The sequence below is a fragment of the Symphodus melops genome (genome assembly GCF_947650265.1).
Source record: "Symphodus melops genome assembly, chromosome: 23".
Taxonomy (NCBI): domain Eukaryota; kingdom Metazoa; phylum Chordata; class Actinopteri; order Labriformes; family Labridae; genus Symphodus; species Symphodus melops.
In genome coordinates this window covers 2,817,082-2,837,343 of record NC_136713.1, presented here as the reverse complement: position 1 = coordinate 2,837,343, position 20,262 = coordinate 2,817,082, and the positions used below count along the sequence as shown (strand labels likewise).

The following is a 20,262-nucleotide window of genomic DNA, read 5'->3' as shown; positions in this document are numbered from 1 at the left end:
AGTCTTTGTCTTGTTGTCAGTGTTTCCCTTGTGTGCTTTAATATTTCATAGTCTGGTATTTACGTTAGTCTTTGGTGTTTCCTGTTTTATTTTATATATCTGGTTTTGGTGTTGTCAGTGTTGTGTTTTACTTGTTCTTGTCCTCAGTTTCTGGTCTTGTGCTCTTTGTTCCTTGTTTCCCTCCTGTCTGATGACCTGATGTGTCTCACCTGTGTCTTGTTAACTCCACCCCCTGTTCAGTATATAATGTCTGCCTTCCCCTCATTCTGTTCCAGTTCCTCTTGTATTTTTCTCAGCACACAGCTGCTGTGATGGCCGCTTTGCTTCAGAAATCAACCACAGAATAAAACAACCGGAGAGCGGTCATAAAACCACTGAAAAGTGGTCCTCCTTAATCCTGCTGCAACCAAAAATCTTTACCCTCCTTTTGGATAACTTTCACATCGATTTGAAGAAGAATATTAAAGTTGTGTCTGATCTATTTCATGCTATCTGCACGGACTCCGCTCCTTCTCTGTCCCTTCCTCTCTGCCCCTCGCAGCCTGTTTTTTCTTCTGTCTGTGAGAGGTGCAGACTCTCCCTCTCAAACAGGAGGTCAGCGACACCTAGTGGACATTTTGACAAACTGAATTATTGAGCGTAACATAAACATGAGCTCCATACAGCATTAAAATAGTATCTGTTATATTCATGGGGCTTACATACTGTTTAAGTTCAGGTATAGAGCAAGTGTCAGCTCACATTTATTTTGACCCTGTGAGCAGTCTTGGTCTGTGGATAGATGAGACATTTCTGTCTCATGTCTGCACGTTGGATCCTTTGACATTTCCAGTCTGTTTGTTGGGACCTATATTTCCCCGACCACAGGAGAGGTCTGATAGAGTCTGCTCTTTAAAGTGTTTCCTATCCAGGACAAATGGTTTGCTCATGAATAGTTCACATGTTGTAGAAAATACACTTCAGCAGCGTGTTGACCATGATGATACAAGTTTGAGGGGGGGAAAGATTCAGCTTTATTTCTCGTCTGTCTTTAACTGAGGTTTCAGGAAGGTGGAGAAAAAGAGGACGTTATCACATCGGGGGAAACTACATTTACACAGCGTGCACACTTATTAGGCAGCTGAGTGTTTTGTCCTCATCATGACTTCAGTGAACACTTTCTGACTCTCTAAATATCAACTTGAACGTCTATTGGATGAAATCATCTTGAGCTGATGTGAATGTTTGCGAGGAGGGAGGTTGAGGTCTAAATAATCCAAAGCTCGTCTCGATGTTTCATCAGCTCCTCCAGATGTTGTTAAAGGTCATTAGAGGTCAAACATTTGAACCTTCAGAGATGAAACTCAGAGTGTTCAGACACTCTGATGATGTTGCTGCCAAACTGTCCTGTGCAATGGACAGAATAGCAGCATGGCTGCATGACTCCAGCCTAACACTCAACATTGATTAAACAGTCTGTGTATTTTTCTAACAAAAAATGCCGTCATGACTGGCCGAACATCTCAGTAAACGGTCAAATAATAAAACATGTTGAAGAGGTTAAATATTTAGGCATCATATTGGATCCAACACTGACCTTCAAGAAGCATGTAAAAAAACTAAAACAATCTTTAAAATACAATCTCTCAAATTTTAGGCACATCAGATGCTCACTCTCCACTGAGGCATCTATGATGTTTTTGAACTCAATGATCCTCTCCCACATCTCTTACTGTATCACATGTTGGTCTCAGGCAAACAAGTCAACTTTGAAATCTGTTGAAAATGTTCATAAACAAGCTCAGAAAATATTTGAAAGAAAATCACGGCAGTGCCACCATTGTCACACACTCAATCAATACAAACTGTTAACTTTTGAACATTTCATTCGATTTTCAAATATCCGGATGGTCCACAAAATCATACACAAAGCTGCTCCCCCTCCCCTGAAAAACTTTGTCCAGCTCTGCTCAGAGACCATCTGCAGAACCCCAAGGTCCACCACTAGGGGGGAGTGTAGAGTCCCCAAGAGAGGATCTGCATTTGGCCAGTCCTCTTTCTCATACAAAGAATGGAACAAAATCCACCATGAACTCAAAGTAAACACTGACTTCCATCTATTTTCAAAACATGTAAAAAAAAAAAAAAAGGATTGTAAACAATCAATCATGCTCTCATTAATTTTATTTTTCCTGCATGTATTTCCTGTTAGAATTCAGTATTGTAACTTTAACGATGCAAACATTACTTTAAATGCAGCCTTTGTGTGGAGTCTTAGCACATGTGTATTGTGATATGATGTGAATGTATACGTTGTATTGTATTGTGTATGTATCCTGTGTTGATCTGCCCAGGGACTGCAGAGGAACATTAGCAAACTGCTATAATCTGGTACGAAGCCTCTTTTCTCTGTGAGATCAATGATGTTGTTTGTACATGACAACTAAACTAACAAACTAAACTGAGAGAGAAGTTTACACTCTGACACACACACACACACACACACACACACACACACACACACACACACACACAGCAGCTCATTTCCTGTAACTGGAGGAGGGAGGAGCAACACGTGATCCAGACTCATGAGAGGAGGCGGGACAGTGAAAGTGAAAGTGTTCAGTGAGTTCAGACATTTTGTGGACAGAAGTGAAGAGAGAAGTAAAGAGTGAAGCAGGGTGAGTGTTTATCCACAGTTTTTATATCTTCACTTCTGTACTCTCAGTTTCCTCCTGTCAACTGAACACAGACAGTTTCTAATGACGTCACAGCTTACATTCATATGAGCTGTGTGTGTGTGTGTGTGTGTATGTGTGTGTGTGTGTGTGTGTTTGTATGGTCGTGTCTGTATGTTCGTGTGTCTTTAGAAAAGGCCCAAAGTCACGGACATGTTATTGACTGATATCGCGAGAAGTGAACCTGCCCATGTGATCAGTCCTGATATTCTAATGAGTGGCACGCAGTATCAACAGATAGATCGATTGATAGATACTTTATTGATCCCGAGGGAAATTCAAGCTGACGAGTGAGCTTCAGTTGTCACGTGATAACTTAATAGAAGCTGTTTGTGCCTAAATTAAAGTGTGAGTATTCATCTCTTGCATATTTGTCATATTGTTTACTCATATGGATGTTGTTTGGTTGATATGAATGAAAGTCGGAGCCCGCGTGCTCGCGCTATGATCAGACACGTTAATGACAGCTGATTGCGTGCACGCTAATTGACGTACCTCTGCTCACGTGACTCTGCGCGTCAGCGTGAGATGCGTCATGTTGAGTTAAAGGCACGTTCATTTATACACTTATTACGTCGTGTTTAGACAGTTGTGATTGAGCCCAAAGTGTTTAGTGTTAATTAAGTATTGTTATCTAGCTTGCCTTTCAACTACGCTAATTCGGCAACCGGATGTAGCAGCTTGCCTGTATGTTTCAAAATAAAAGCATCCTGCTGGTTCCGGCAGTTAGAGGATTTCTATAACAGGAAATGCTGTGTCAAGTTGTTAGCAGTAACTTAACAGGACTGAAATGTTAAAGAGACCTGTGCATTCTGTGTTTGAGTTTGTTAGTTTAAGACAGTGTGAAGAGAAATGTGATTATAACTACTGAATGGCTTTCTGTGTAAATGTATGGTTATATTTGACTGACAATATTACTTTATATAGGTGAAGTCATTTATGTCATTTATTATTGAGACTGTATTTTGTTATTCTTTCTTTTTATAGAAAACCACACACACACACACACACACACACACACACACACACACACACACACACACACACACACTCACATGCATAAGTGAACCAACCAGTTCCAACTAGCTGTATGTGCTGCTCTATTGGAAAGTAAAGAAGAGCTGAACAGTGTGAAATCTCTCTCTGCCCTTTCTTTCATCATACTCCCTGGAAATGTGGCCTTAAGTGGTGTTCTGTCCGACACCTTGGTGTGAACCTAGTGACAAACACAGAACGAGCGCCCAGCCTGAGCTATTGTTATTATCTCTACTACAGTGTGTGTGTGTGTGTGTGTGTGTGTGTGTGTGTGTGTGTGTGTGTGTGTGTGTTCGATCATGTTTCCTGTTTCTCTTGTTTTGCTCTCTCAGTGAGTGTTTCTGTGTTTCCTCTCAGACTGACTTCAGATCAGATCATGGATGTGAGTTCAGAGGAAGAGGAGGACGGAGCAGAGTCTCCTGGACCCAGCTGTCTGTCTCTGAAGAGTGATCGCTCCAAAGGTCATGGTATAGACTTCAGTAAAGAATCTGGACCCTCGGACACAAAGTAAGTCTTCTTACTAACTCTTTGTCTCTTCAGATGTTTTAGGAGGGTTAAATCACAAGAAACAATCATCTCCCTGCAGACTATGAGCTGAATCCAAACAGAAGAATTTCTTTCTTTCTTTTTTAATTTCATCTTTATTTAAGCAGGTAATTAACCCATTGAGATCAAGATCTCTTTCACAAGGGCGACCTGGCCAAGAGGGCAGCAGCACACGTCATGATTAAAACAGTTTACAGACAATAAGTTCAGAAAAAAACAACAATTCCAATGAACAGATCAGTTTACAGATGAAGTGCAGAGTTGTGATGACAGGTTACAATTCAGACACACAGACACTGTCCGATTGCCTCACGTTTTTTGTCCTTTAAGATCGAGCCAAAGGCTTCAAGTGAAATGAGGTCGGCCATTTTCAAGTCATTTTGGAGAAAGTTCCAGGTAGAGGGAGCAGCAAAACTGAACGCTCTTTTTCCGAGCTCAGTGCGGACACGAGGAACAGACAGTTTTAAAACATCACAGGAACACAAGGCGTGTTGGCTTCTGGTTCTTTGAAGGTGTTCACAGAAATATGACGGCACCAAACCAAGAAGAGCTTTATAAAGAAGATGTAGCCAGTGTAAATACCTGCGCACCTTTAAGGGTGGCCAATCAGATTTCATGTACAGGTCACAGTGATGAGTAAGGCGTCTACAACCTGTCACAAATCTCAACGTGCATTGATACACGGTATCCAATGACTGTAAACATTTAGCAGAGGCGCCCATGTACAGCACATCGCCATAATCCAACAAAGGAAGGAAGGTAGACGAAACAAGAAGTTTCCTCGCCCTGAGTGAAAAGCAGGATTTATTTCTATAATAAAATCTCAGCTTCACTTTGAGTTTGGAGACAAGTTTGGTGATATGTGCTTTAAATGATAATTCACAGTCCAGAAGGAAAGATGCCATAGATGGTGTAGATGTAGATCTAAAGACATGTCTTCACAGGGGGACGAAGAGGACTCATGTTAGAGAGGAGGAGACGTCCTGTCCTCAGTATGGAAAAAGATCCAGACCAGGAGCTGGACTGCAGACAGTCAGTCAGAGCAGCACTGAACAAAGTAAGACTGTACACCTTTGTGCTTCTGTGATCTCCTCAAACACGACTTTTATTGGTCAATGTCAAAAGTCTAGAAATTAAAACTCTTTTTACTTCTTTTACAAAAACATCTGAAAACAATAATCAGATTGTATCATTCTCTCTTTCAGTAGATAGAGATCAGCAGGAGGTTTTAGATCGACATAAGGACAGTCTGAAGACGAGATGTGAACGTGTGACTGAAGGAAGTGATGAAACAGGAAGTAGAGCCCCCCTCAAAAGGATCTACACTGAGCTCTTCATCACAGAGGGGCAGAGAGAAGAGGTGAACACCCAACATGAGGTGAGACAGATGGAGACAGACTCTAAAAAGAAGAAGACCGTCCATGAGACTCCAATCAAGTGCCAGGACCTCTTTAAAGCCTTACCCGACCAACAGGAACCAAAGACAGGAGCTCAACCCAACCAACAGGAACCAAAGACAGGAGCTCAACCCGACCAACAGAAACCCATCAGAGTGGTTCTGACAAACGGCGTGGCTGGTGTTGGAAAAACCTTCTCAGTGCAGAAGTTCACTCTGGACTGGGCCGAGGGCTCAGAGAACCAAGACGTCAGTCTGCTGATCCTGCTTTCATTCAGGGAGCTGAACTTGGTCAGAGATCAGAACTACAGTCTTCTTGAGCTGCTCCATGTTTTCCATCCAACATTACAGAAGGTGGCAGCAGAGACGCTCGCTGTCTGTAAACTGTTGTTCATCTTTGACGGCCTGGATGAAAGCAGACCGTCATTGGACTTCACAAACAGGGAGGTTGTGTCTGATGTCACACAGAAGTCATCGTTAAACACACTGTTCACAAACCTCATCAAGGGGAATCTGCTCCCCTCAGCTCTCATCTGGATCACTTCTCGACCTGCAGCAGCCAATCAGATCCCTCCTTCATGTGTTGACAGGGTAACAGAAGTACGAGGCTTCACTGACGCCCAGAAGGAGGAGTTCTTCAGGAGGAGGTTCAGTGATGAAGATCTGTCCAGCAGAATCATCTCACACATCCAGACATCCAGGAGCCTCCACATCATGTGTCTGATCCCGGTCTTCTGCTGGATCACTGCCACAGTTCTGGAGCACATGATGAGCACAGAGCAGAGAGGAGAGCTGCCCAAGACCCTGACTGACATGTACTCACACTTCCTGCTGGTTCAGACAAAGAGGAAGAAGAACAAGTATGGTGAGGGACATCAGGCGAGTCCTCAGAATCTCACCAAGTCTGACAGGGAAGTTCTTCTGAAGCTGGGGAGGCTGGCGTTTGAACATCTGGAGGACGGAAACATCATGTTCTACCAAGAAGACCTGGAGCGGTGTGGTCTGGATGTCACAGAGGCCTCGGTGTACTCAGGAGTTTGTACAGAGATCTTCAAAACAGAGTGTGTGATCTTCCAGAAAACAGTCTACTGCTTTGTTCATCTGAGCGTTCAGGAGTTTCTGGCTGCAGTCTACATGTTCCACTGTTTCACCAACAGGAACACAACAGTACTGAGGACTTTTCTGGGAGAAACACATGTAGATTCAACTCTTGATGTTCTCCTAAAGGAAGCAATGAAGAAATCCCTTCAAAGTCAGAACGGTCACCTGGACCTGTTTGTTCGCTTCCTTCATGGTCTTTCTCTGGAGTCAAACCAGAGACTCTTAGGAGGCCTGCTGGGTCAGACAGACAACAGTTTAAGAATGATCAAGAGACGCTTTAGACGCCTGCTGGGTCAGACAGACAACAGTCCAGAAATGATCCAGAGAGTCATCAACAACCTGAAGAAGATGAACAGTGATCGTATCTCTCCTGACAGAAGCATCAACATCTTCCACTGTCTGATGGAGATGAAGGACCTCTCAGTCCATCAGGAGATCCAAGAGTTCCTGAAGTCAGAGAACAGATCAGAGGAGAAACTCTCTGTGATCCACTGCTCTGCTCTGGCCTACATGCTGCAGATGTCCGAGGAGGTTCTGGATGAGTTGGACCTGGAGAAGTACAACACATCAGTCCAGGGACGACAGAGACTGATTCCAGCTGTGAGGAACTGCAGGAAGGCAAAGTAAGTCCAGATGTGATGAGCATTATAAATCAGTGTCATGTACTAATAGTTCTGGGTGATATGACCTCAAACCAATATCACCATTCATTGAACATGTGACCTCAGTTAAGATTAATAAAAGATGATTTAGTTTTAGTTTTTTCCCTCATAGTTCACTGACATGGTCTCTACTGTAAATGTGCTCCACTATTAAAGCTGGGATATGTTTCTAATGAAGGAGTGAATATCTGATGAACTATCGAGTGGTTATTAAGTGAATATTTAGAATTGAAATCAAATCATCTCTTGAAATGAAAACCACACATTTTAGTTTTAAAGGAGAAATAAACTTCTCTAAAAGAGAAACTTTTTTCTTCAGTGTTTTCATTTGACTTGTTTTTGTTGGACGTCGTCTTCCCTGAAGACAAAATGTGTTCAAACTTCCAGGTCGTGGATTGGACGTGTCTTCACGTGACTCTCTCCTGAAAATAATTAAAATAATTGACATGGGCGAGATGACATCGATTAATTGTTCTGAAAGTCAGTTTGTAATAATGTTAAATTAATTTCTCAGCCCTATGTAATAATTTAATGAACTAAAGTAAATCCTCTCTGTTCACTAAAAACTGTTCCTCTGTTAATGTTCAGGAGAAACAGTCAGTGGTAGTTTTTTTCAGACGTGATGTTTTTGAGCTTTTTGTCCTGAGTTCATAAATGTTTTTGATAGTTGTTTTGTGAACACATTCAGGAGAGAATTCCCAAAGAAGTGACTGAGATGTGTGATCGTGTTAATCCCTGAAAAGAGAGATATCAGATGCTGTGGGCGCCCCCTTCCAGCCTCTGCAGGCATTACTAATCAATCATGAGCATCATCTCTGAACATGTCAGCAGGTAGATCACAGATAAACTGTTCTTACAGGAGATCCTTCACCTCACTACATTTGATTCTTTCATAAAAAAAGAAACTCTCGCCCTGCATTGCAGACTTTTACTTTGCTGCACATCAATCTGCACTGCAAAACTACTGTTGATTTTAGTCGTACAAAACTGCAACAATAAACTCACTGACTTAGTAATCACAGCTCGAGTGTGTTACATCAAATAAATACATGAACTGATGAACTAAACCAATAATTATGTTGTTTATGACTCTTTTAATAACTATTTTAAGCTGTTTTAGCAGCAGGGTTACACATCTGTAACATTTAGTAAATGATTGAAAGATGAAGAATGTGCAGGTTTGAAAAGCAGTGAGGAGACTCAGTGAGAGATTCCACTGATGTGTAAAGTTAAGACCAAACAGGACCTGTCAAACTTCAATCATCAGATGTGAGACGTGAATATCAACGCTTCTTTCATGACTATTAATTTTCTATTTTATGTGTCACTGCAGACTTTCTCTCTGTGAACTCTCAGAGACTCACTGTGACGTCGTGGCCTCAGCTCTGAAGTCCAACCCCTCCCATCTCAGAGAGCTGGACCTGAGCTCCAACGGTCTGCAGGATTCAGGAGTGAAGCTGCTGTGTGAGGGACTGCAGAGTCCAAACTGCAGACTGGAGACTCTGAGGTCAGATCACTGACTGTAATATAGATATGAATATAATAGAAACTGTGTTGACTGTGTTTGAAATTCACCCATTCTTGAGAGTTGGGAAACATCATGTCCCAGACAAACAAACAAAAGCTGTCATGTGGTTTAGCAACTACTTGTGCAGCAGATCACAAAGTGTTCAGGTTGATGGTATATCCTACAAACCTTTGTTGACTCAAAATGCCCCCCTCCGGGTCCATATTGGTTCCCATTTAATTTACTATTTATTTAAATGTTTTGACTCCAAATTTCACTTTTATGCAGATGACACATATTTTGTATTGTTCTGCTTCATCATTAACAGGTGCCAGACAAAAGCTACAATCTACTTTTGATGCCGTTCAGATAAATCTTAATCAATTAAGCTCAATTCTGGCAAAACTAAATTGATGTGCTTTTGAAAATCAAGGACAGACCGCTTCACACTTAATAATATTCAGCTCATGCACGCTTACTTACTACTGTGTGTGTATGTGTGTGTGTGTGTGTGTGTGGGGGGGGGGGGGGTCTGAAGAGGCTGGATCATACTCTGAAAGTCTCAAACAAGGATGCAGTGGTCAGATAAGAAGCAAATATTATCTTCACAACTTCACATGAATGACTCAGTTATTAAACACACTCTCTAAAGCTCACTGCTCAGACCTGATTCAGCCTCACTTGTAAAGCGTTTGTCTGCGGTTGAGGAGGGAAAGGTCCCACCATGAAATCAGATCTCCAGTCTGTTTCTGTGCAGATGAGTTGTGATGGCGGCGGCGGTTCCCAGAGGATGAGCAGGATCGTGTGTTGTCTGTGGAGCGAGGCGATCTCCGTGGTTGTCCTGTTCATTGCAGGATGGAACCAGACGTGATCTTTACACTCTCTAAATACCGTTTTTAACTCGGTCTGTGAATAAGACGCTCTCCTGAGAATCTCCGTCGAGATGCGTTCAATGGATGATGCAAGCTGGGGATTCAGAACACTGTCATTCCTTGAGGCCTCGGGTTGCCTGCACGCCAAAACATTGAAACAAAGAGCAGCGTGCTGTGAAGCAGGAGTAGACTTGTGTCTCTGGATGCTGGAAGCATTTGAAGAGAGAGAACAATGGGAGACGACTGCTTTTATTCACCCTAAACTTCACACCAACATGTGTTAGGTGTTGCAGAGCATGCTGGGAGTAAGAGTCAGCTAAAGAACTACTATTCTGGCTGTCCTCAATAAACACAGTGCTTTGTTGTCCATTGAGTTTTTTGAGTTAGGCAGAGAGAGAGAGAGAGAGAGAGAGAGAGAGAGAGAGAGAGAGAGAGAGAGAGAGAGAGAGAGAGAGAGAGAGAGAGAGAGAGAGAGAGAGAGAGAGAGAGAGAGAGAGAGAGAGAGAGAGAGAGAGAGAGAGAGAGAGAGAGAGAGAGAGAGAGAGAGAGAGAGGAGAGAGAGAGAGAGAGAGAGAGAGAGAGAGAGAGAGAGAGAGAGAGAGAGAGAGGGAGAGAGAGGGAGGGTGAAGTGAGATGAGAAATAGCTGAACTGTCAGCTCTACAGAAGACGTGTAGAACTATATTTTAATGCAACATGAACTATATCCATATTAAAGATATTGTCTTATATCATGTTTGAATATATATCCATATATCTTAAATACTGGATATATCTCCAGCCCTAATCTGCCGCCAAGACAAGACACGCCAGTTACATCTCTAATATTTCTCTGACTCTGATCACTGTGAAATATTTGATATGATGTAAATACTCAACAATAAAAAGATATATAACATGGGTTTAGTCCGTTTGAAATGAATTCAGATATTTAAATTAGAGCCGAAACGATTCCTCGAATAACTTGATTACAAAAATTCATTTCGCTGCCTCGAGGCTTTGCTAAGTTTGTTTTTTTTGTGTCATCAAAACTTTGCTATGAGTATAAAACATGTTTAATGTAGCTGCAGCTACCTGCTCCTCTCTCTGACACACAGACATTTCAGCGCTAACACACACACACACACACGAGCGTGGCACGCCCCTTTTAACTTTTAGTCAGCACACAGTTGATCCGTGATCCATACGACCGAGCCGGGAACACGTGATCCGGTCAAATCGTCGGCTTTCTCCGTTCACTCTCTCCGTGTCTGCAGCTAACATAACGATAGCAACGTCCTCTCACAGTCTCTGTCATACACATACGTCTATGACAGACTGTCTGTCACTGTCTACAGAGACTACTCTCTGTAGTAGTGATGGGAATTCTGCCTCTTTTTAGAGAACCGGCTCTTTTGGCTCGGCTCACCAAAAAGAGCCGGCTCTTTTGGCTCGGCTCACCAAAAAGAGCCGGCTCTTTCGGCTCCTAAGTGGCTCTTCAGATTTTTTGTAAAAATATGCATTATATCAAATGTTTATGATATAAACACACTTTTATTTATACACTCACCTAAACACATAGACACTAAATGGTGACAATGTCTCAAAATGAAGGAACACTGCATCAAATCCTCTCTCTAAAAAATCAAGTTCAAAATAAACATTTCTCCTCTCCTCTTTGCCTGATCATCCCCGGCCTTTCTTGCTGCAACAAATAACTTGATTGACGCTGCCTCTTAAAACTGCGTTACATCGTTGCTCCGATTCATTTAAATGCCGTTCTAAAAAAAACCCTGCAGTCACGTCAGGAGACTCGCGACTGTGTTTACTTTCAGTTTTAATGAAACGAAACTTAAAGAAAAATACGAGGAGGACATAACAGATGTGTCAACCTCTGTCTCTCTCTCCTGTTCGTCTGCTGCGTGTATAACCCCTCCCCTCCCCCTGCTCAGTGAGGACACAGACGCAACCGCACATCTTCACCAATGATATCCGGCTTTAACAGAAAAAAGACAAGACAAAAACTAATCGGCTCCCATCTGGCTTCCAATGACGAGCCGGCTCCTGTCGTTCACTTCAAAGAGCCGAGTCTTAGAGCCGACACATCACTACTCTGTAGTCTCTGTAGTCTGTGAGCGTGCTGAATGCACACAAGCAAATTTTCTCAATTTCCTGATCTGACAAAATGATTGAATCTGTGATTGATTCAACAGAACATAATGCTTTCTCAATTAAATGTAACAGATGTGTAGGCTACACAAAACACTATTTGTTATTTCAGCCATTAAAACGTGGTTGGTTGTAACAAACAGGCGTTACCATGGTAACTGCAAAGAAGCAGGTTTGTAGGGACGACCCGAGACGAGTTAAAGCTTAATTAAGCAAAAGCATGATTTATTCGATTAATCGATTCGGATATTCGATAGAATACTCGATTACTAAAATATTTGATAGCTGCAGCTCTAATTTAAATGTAAAGATTCTAATAAAATTCAACATATTGTACGTGTCAATCTAAGAATGATCAGGAAGTACAAAAACATGAATGAATCACTATGAAGTCCTTCAATGTGTGAATGAACAGATGATGATCACATCAGTGTGTTCATGTGGACAACATCACACATTCATGTATAAAGCTCACTGTCATCTACATTTACTTCTTTTATTCTTTATTCAGATTGTGGAGATGCAGTTTGTCAGAGATCAGCTGTTCTTCTCTGGCCTCAGCTCTGAAGTCCAACCCCTCCCATCTCAGAGTGCTGGACCTGACCTACAACGAGCTGCAGGATTCAGGAGTGAAGCTGCTGTGTGATTATCTGCAGAGTCCAAACTGCAGACTGGAGACTCTGAGGTCAGATCACTGACTGTAATATAGATATGAATATAATAGAAACTGTGTTGACTGTGTTTGAATTTCACCCATTCTTGAGAATTGGGAAACATCATGTCCCAGACAAAGAAACTTAAAAAATACCACTGTAACGCTACACAAACATTTGGGTTGGGTACGGTTCTCAGTTCTGAAGATTGGGTTGGGTACATTTTGGGTCCAGTAAGGGACCTGATGCAACACTTTCTTTTTCTTTATCAGGAACATTTACAACTTCCCTTTTACACATTGTCTTAAGTTCAGCATGGACAGTTCAGACTTCACCTGCTCAGGTTTCTTTTTCATGACATTTTAAATGAAACATTCAAAAATAACATCAAATCAAATATACTTATAACCAAAAGAGTCTCCAATCAATAAAAGAAATGAATGAAATAAAATCATCCATATAGCCTATAGTATATATAAAAAGATGTGTTTTAAATGACAGAGACAAACACTGACACCTTTCTGTTGATGAAGTCAGCACTTTTTAGAGCACAAAATAAAGCTGGGACAGTTTCATCTCACAACTATTCATATTTCCCTCTGTCAATATAAGAAGCTGTGAAAACACAAAGTCCCATTCTGCATGTAATCCACTGTAATAAAAACAGCAGTGGTGTTTGTTATGTCTTTGGCCTGTTCAGAATTATTATCAAGAGGCTGTTTAAATGCAAAGGAGACTTGGCTTTGCTCCACACTCTCTTTGTTCCTGCTTGCAGTGATGTTCACGTTGGCGTGCTATCTGTTTGACTGCTTTAATAAGTTGGACGTGTTGTCAACGTACCCGACAGCTTCACTGCTGTCACTCCTGTGAGCGCTCGCTACACTTGAATTGTGCACTGGCACACAGCTTTAAGCCCAGGCTTTCTGTCATGAAAAAGACTTTTGGTTCAAGGGTTTAAAAGCATCAGATCCCGACAACAGACGGGTTCAAATCAAGATTGAAAGGAAAAAAGTCCTGAGAAGAGTGTAGAGTGACAGCAGGGCACGAGGACAACAGAAGGGAGAAGAGAAGTTCCAGACAGCTGGAGCTGGAACACGCTGCAGCTACATTTCTACTTAGATTAAAGACTAGATCCTGGTAAAGATCAAGGTTATTCACAAAGCATGTCAGTCCTTAAGAGAGCTCCTAAAGTCCAAATGTAAGGATGAAGAGTTTCTCCCTCAGAGAAGAAAGTAGGAGAGAAAGGTGACAGCTCTATCACAGCCTCATATTAATATCAAATAGATTCAGTCCACTCTTACAGTTACCAGCATGCTGAACAAACACTTTAGCATCACAATGCTTCAAGACTTCATTGTTGACTGTTATTTTAACATGGGTTTAGTCCATTTGAAATGAATTCAGATATTTAAATGTAAAGATTCTAATAAAATTCAACATATTGTACGTTTCAATCTAAGAATGATCAGGAAGTACAAAAACATGAATGAATCACTATGAAGTCCTTCAATGTGTGAATGAACAGATGATGATCACATCAGTGTGTTCATGTGGACAACATCACACATTCATGTATAAAGCTCACTGTCATCTACATTTACTTCTTTTATTCTTTATTCAGATTGAGTGTCTGCAGTTTGTCAGAGATCAGCTGTTCTTCTCTGGCCTCAGCTCTGAAGTCCAACCCCTCCCATCTCAGAGAGCTGAACCTGACTAACAACAAGCTGCAGGATTCAGGAGTGAAGCTGCTGTGTGATTATCTGCAGAGTCCAAACTGCAGACTGGAGACTCTGATGTAAGATCACTGACTGTCATTCATTTGAATCATTTCAATCCACATCCTCCATTGTTGCACATTTCAGGATTTATATATTTTCAGTATTTGTCTGAATTTAAATCTCTGGATATTTGATGATTTAGGAGATTTCTTATTCTTGAAGTTTCTGAATAATTTAGAGATTTGATGTGAAAATGTTTTTGTGACTCTGTGAAGTAAAGTTGAACAAGGTGTACATGAAGCCTCTGGTTTCCTCTGGTTCTGTGAAGAAGTGAAATCATGAAGACTTGTGATTGAATAATGTGTGATTTGATAAATGTAGTAACATCACAGAGCTGACTGAGATCAGCAGCCTGTTCTTCATCTGTGCACATGAACAGCTGGATGAATGTTGAGCTGACATTTGGAGGATTTAGATTTAGTGAATACACAATCAGAAATGATCCTCTAATCATTTAGAGAAAACTTGATTCATCAGGACAAAGTGATGTTGAGATACTCATCACAACCTGAACACATGTGACTGGATTACACATTATTTTTATTCTTTTCTTCTTTATTCAGATTGTGGGGCTGCAGTTTGTCAGAGATCAGCTGTTCTTCTCTGGCCTCAGCTCTGAAGTCCATCCCCTCCCATCTCAGAGAGCTGGACCTGAGAGGGAACAACCTGCAGGATTCAGACGTGAAGCTGCTGAGTGATCTTCAGAAGAATCCAAACTATGGACTGAAGACTGTGAGGTCAGTCTCTCAGTGTTCTTTAGTAAACCCTCCACATATCAGCTCATACATATATTTACATTCTTGTTGTTTGTTGTTGGAGAGATCCTATTCTTGGTTCTCTGCTACAAAGAGAGTTCAACATACTCAAATATTAGTTACATCAATATTTATATTTTAATCCTGTTTTTAATACTGGGTTACACCTGACAGAAGAGATGGTGCTGAACAGTCACATGAAGCTGGTGATCAACCTGAGAAGTCAACCCAGAGTTTCATAAAAGGGGCGGAGCTATCTTCATGTAACCTATCACCATATCTAACAGACTGTGAACAAACGATATGAATCATATGAAGAAGTTGAAGAGAAACAGGCTCAAAGACTAAAGTTACACAGCTGCAGGAACAAATGCAGGAAGGACAACTGACAGAAACAAAGAAACATCAGAGAGGATTCATGTCCAAACTACGCCTTCTTCTATTTTCCTCCCATGGTTAGTTGACCTTTGACCTGACTATAATAAGTCCTGTTTCTTCTCTGAACTGAATGTGTTGCTCTGACTCTTTAAAGTGGAGAGGAGAACAGTCGGCTGTCAGAGCTGGTAGGACACAACGACGCTGTGTGTGTCTGAGTGTGTGTGGACGTGAAGCTCTCATAACTCAGTGTAAACTCACACTCAGACACCAACATGAAACCGTTCAGTGTTAAAGTCCAAAGGTAGAGTGGGGGCGGAGCTTAGTTACAGCACTGTGGGGGAATCTGATGACTCACAGCTGATGAAAATGATTTCTGTCATCTCTCTTCTTCTCTCATTAGATGGTTATGGTCTCTGTGATAATGTGAGTGATCAGGACTCTGGTGGAGCAGAGAGGAGCAGCTGATGATCCACAGAGGAGGAACCTCCACCATCTTGTGTGTGGAGAAGCTCTGCAAGCTGAGGAGAGCTTCATCCATCAGGGACTGACAGAGGAATCAGCTCACACTTCATTTCAATCATATTTCTTTTTTTAAATTCTATTTGTAATCACACATATTCAGAGACATTTGTACAGTACAGTCATTTGTGCTTAAACAATAGAGTGATTCCTCCTTTTATGTTTTTGTGCTTTAACACAGAACAAAATAAATCCGATGTAAGAGATGAGGTGATCTCCCACTGAAAAGAAAAACAAAGAGAAAAACAAAGTATACAGGGGTTCATAACTAAAGGAAAAGCAGTTGAAAGAAAAGATGGGAGTTTAGGGGAGATATGGGATTTTCATTTTATCCAGAGATCCTCAAATGAGTTTTTGTGAAGCTTCAGAGAACAAGTGATCTGTGTCATTGAATAGATTCCATGAACTACATGGTAGCAGTCTTCCACTGGTGGAGGAACATTTCTTTGTTATGAGATGAGAGAGATGAGATGAGATTCAACTTTATTGTCATTACACATATACAAGTATAGTGCAACAAAATGAGGTTTGGCATCTCACCAGAAGTGCAAATAAGCAGAAAGTGCAAGAGTTCGTGCTAAATATGTACAGTGATTATAACATTTTGAATGGGGTTGTGCGTGCTTCCCTTTTCTCTCCTGAAGTCCACGATGAGCTCCTTCGTCTTGCTGGTGTTGAGAAGCAGGTTGTTGTCAGCTCACCAGGTGGCCAGATGCTTTACCTCCTCCCTGTAGGCTGTGTCATCGTTGTTGCTGATGAGGCCAATCACCGCTGTATCGTCCGCAAACTTGATGATGGTGTTGGATCCATGTACAGGTCTGCAGTCGTGGGTGAAGAGGGAGTAGAGGAATGGGCTCAGCACACAGCCCTGTGGTACGCCTGTGTTGAGTGTGATGGTGGAGGAGCAGGTGTGTCCTGACCTAACATACTGGGGTCTGTTGGTCAGAAAGTCCATTATCCAGTGACGGAGGGAGGTGTTGAAGCCCAGGTCTCCAAGTTTAGTGTTCAACTTGGAGGGGATGACAGTGTTGAATGCTGAGCTGAAATCAACAAACAGCATTCGTGCGTATGTGTCGTTATTGTCCAGATGTGTGAGCACAGAGTGCAGCGCAGTGGAGACTGCATCCTCTGTACTCCTATTGCTGCGGTAGGCAAACTGGTATGGGTCCAGTGTGGGTGGGAGGCAGATTTTCATGTGTGCTAGGACCAGTCGCTCAAAGCACTTCATAATGATGGGTGTGAGTGCTACAGGGCGGTAGTCATTCAGGCCTGTCGGGCTGGAGTGTTTCAGCACTGGGACAATGGAGGTGGCTTTGAAGCATGCTGGCACAGCTGCTTGGGCGAGGGACAGGTTGAAGATGTCCGTAAAAACCCCAGTGAGCTGCTCCGCACATGCTCTAAGCACGCGCCCAGGGGTGCCGTCTGGACCAGCAGCCTTTCGGACGTTGATCCGGCTCAGTGCAGCGTGGACGTCTGTGGTGGTGAATGAGAGGGGCTGATTGTCTGCAGGAGGTTATGGCCTTTCTGCCAGCAATGCTCAGGCTTCCAAATGAGTATTTGGTTTAGTGGATGAATGCAGGTTAGCAAGGAAGACTTGGTCCCATTCCTGGGTAACATCTGACTTTAAAGACATCTGTTGGTTCTCTGTGGATCTCAAAGCAGAAGCTGTGTTTTTTAGGACAGAACAGGTGGTAGTGATTTGCTTCCTGTGAGCCACAATTCCTCCAGCAGCTAGAAGAGTCTATGGGTACATCTCAGTTCCCTTCATTGCATCCAAGTGTCCTCCACTTGTGTCTTAGTCCCTCCCAGCAGAGATGCACAGAGATATTGTCTGTCAGTAAAAAGACTTGGGTAAAGTCAGCTCTCTCCTCAGATCTCCCTCCTCTCTCCTTCTTTCAGTATAAGAGCTTTGGGACCATCCTTAACACGGCCGGTCTAGAACTATGTGGGGTTGGGCCCAGGAGCCAGGAGATAGCACTGAAGAGAAGTGAGATAGAGTCTGTGTCATGAGATTTCTGAACAGCTTTAATAAAGTATCTAATCAGACTCTTCCAACCCAATGTTGTCCATGAGATGGAGCTTGTGATCTTCCACTCAAACTCACAGTATTTTCCCAAAAGCTTCTTCACAGATGTGGAAGTTAGTTTCCTTTTCCCGTTTGTGTTTGATGTAGGTGGTATGTTCTCTGTTTTCCTCTTGTAGCCCTCTATACAACCTGCAAATGATTTGAATCCCAGAGTGCCCTCTATAGGCAGCTATGAAAACTTGTATGAGATTATTGTCAAAGACTTTTTCAGTCTCTGTCATCAAACTGTTTAAATGGTGGCGTATTTGAAGAAATCTTGAAGCAAAGAGTCTTTTCAGTGTTTGGAAATGTTTGCTGGTTATAAAAAGAAGAGTAAGAGGAGAGGCCTTGTTTGGTCCATCACTTGTAAGGAACATCCAGTTTGTTGGGGGTGAAGTCGGGGTCATGCCAGCACCACCTCAGTATCTTTATTTCATCAGACAGGCCAGTCCTGCTGATAATACTGAACCATGTTTTCAGGGATCCATTCATCCAGCTATTCCCTTTATCCAGGAGCTTTTCAACCAATCGTTGATCCCCTAAACATGCCTGGATTGGGACGCTCTCTGACAACTTCTCTTCAATAGTTTTCCATCTGGCTTGATAATCAGATCTGCACCAGCAAACCAGGGTTCTCAACTGTGCAGATATATCATAATGTCTTAGAGCGCCCTTCTTCTTCTGCAGTTGAAGAATTTGAAATCTTCTCCTTGGTCTTTTCCCTCGCCATATGTACCGTGATATTAGTCTATCCCACTCACTGAACTGTTTCTCTCTTCTTTCTATTGGAAGAGTCTGAAACAAACAGAAGATTCTGGACACGATGTTCATTCTCACAGACTCCATCCTCCACTCCAAGCTTCATATTGGAATTCCATCTCCTTACATCCTCCTGCATTTGTGTCTTCAATAAAGTGGAGTTCATATAAATGAGTCAAAACTTTCAGGATGTTCACTCTCAAGTATTTTATTTGTGTTTAAAGATGGGAAAGAAGTAAGCAATGTTTGAATTCATTGTTACTTTATCTGGCTCTGTTTCTTTTACCATATATCATATAACCACAATGTTCAACTTGTTTTTACTCTTTCTTTTATTAACATATAATCCATCCAGCAAATCCACCTCTTGTGCCTGGCTCACGTTTTATACCTTTAATATTATTGTCTTGAGTGGTGGCTTGGCTTAAAGCTTCAATAAAGATGGCTGACAGTAAGGGGCTTATTGGGCCTCCCCTCTGTCTAACTGACATGACTTTGATATGGCTCCGTTCACTTTGATTCTTGCACTTCTGAAGTGCTTGAATAGTCTGAATGAAGGTCTGCTGAAATCCAAAATGTTCTCCTACTCTTTAAAGAAAGTCCCAGTTGAGCCGATCGAAGGCTTTTACCGCATCAAGACTCAACAATACTGCCTGGAGTTTATTCTCATCCATATGTTCAATGAAATGAAATGTTGGGTGAATATTATGATGATAGTATGGTGATAATAAAACTGAATGAACTGAAGAATACACAGAGTATGTGTCTCTGTCTTTGTTTTTCAAGGACTGAGAACCGTACCCAACCCAAATGTTTGTGTAGCGTTACAGCCCGAGTAGAGACCCAGCTGTGTTAGTTCACTGATTTCACATACACAGGTACATGTGGAAAGGGCGACTCTTTTTGCAACATACTTAAATGACACAGATGTTTGGTCAGAGGTCGGTCAATGATGACTCACGCTCCGTCAATAAACTCATTTTTATTGATTAGATGTAATCAAACGGTGGTCTTCTGTTTCTGATCATATTCGATTGATCCTGTATCAGTTTTGTAAAGTTTTCAATATTGTCATGATCTTGATGTCCTGTCTTGTCTTTAGTTGTCATGTTTTCAAAGTGTTTCCCTGTGTCCAAGTGTTTCTGATTGTTATATTTAGTCTTTGTCTTGTTGTCAGTGTTTCCCTTGTGTGCTTTAATATTTCATAGTCTGGTATTTACGTTAGTCTTTGGTGTTTCCTGTTTTATTTTATATATCTGGTTTTGGTGTTGTCAGTGTTGTGTTTTACTTGTTCTTGTCCTCAGTTTCTGGTCTTGTGCTCTTTGTTCCTTGTTTCCCTCCTGTCTGATGACCTGATGTGTCTCACCTGTGTC

General features: G+C 41.9%; 2 protein-coding genes across 2 annotated transcripts in view; both read left to right on the top strand.

Annotated features, from left to right (window-relative positions):
- Positions 1-1,727: 1,727 nt before the first annotated feature.
- The window catches only part of LOC306818853 (uncharacterized protein), a 137,817-nt gene continuing 119,282 nt past the window's right edge, over positions 1,728-20,262 (top strand). Inside the window, exons 1-2 of the mRNA XM_079336577.1 lie at positions 1,728-3,065; positions 4,110-4,259. Of these exons, the coding sequence (XP_079192703.1) occupies positions 4,129-4,259 (131 nt within the window). The 5' untranslated portion in view covers positions 1,728-3,065; positions 4,110-4,128. The remainder of the gene's footprint in view (positions 3,066-4,109; positions 4,260-20,262) is intronic.
- On the top strand, positions 9,689-19,641 carry LOC306818772 (uncharacterized protein; the record flags this gene model as incomplete). The annotated part of the gene is made up of 6 exons (XM_079336490.1): positions 9,689-9,831; positions 12,494-12,667; positions 14,257-14,430; positions 14,977-15,150; positions 15,947-16,513; positions 17,578-19,641. 5 exons carry the CDS (start codon positions 9,689-9,691, stop codon positions 15,963-15,965), a joined length of 684 nt encoding a protein of 227 aa, XP_079192616.1. The 3' UTR covers positions 15,966-16,513; positions 17,578-19,641.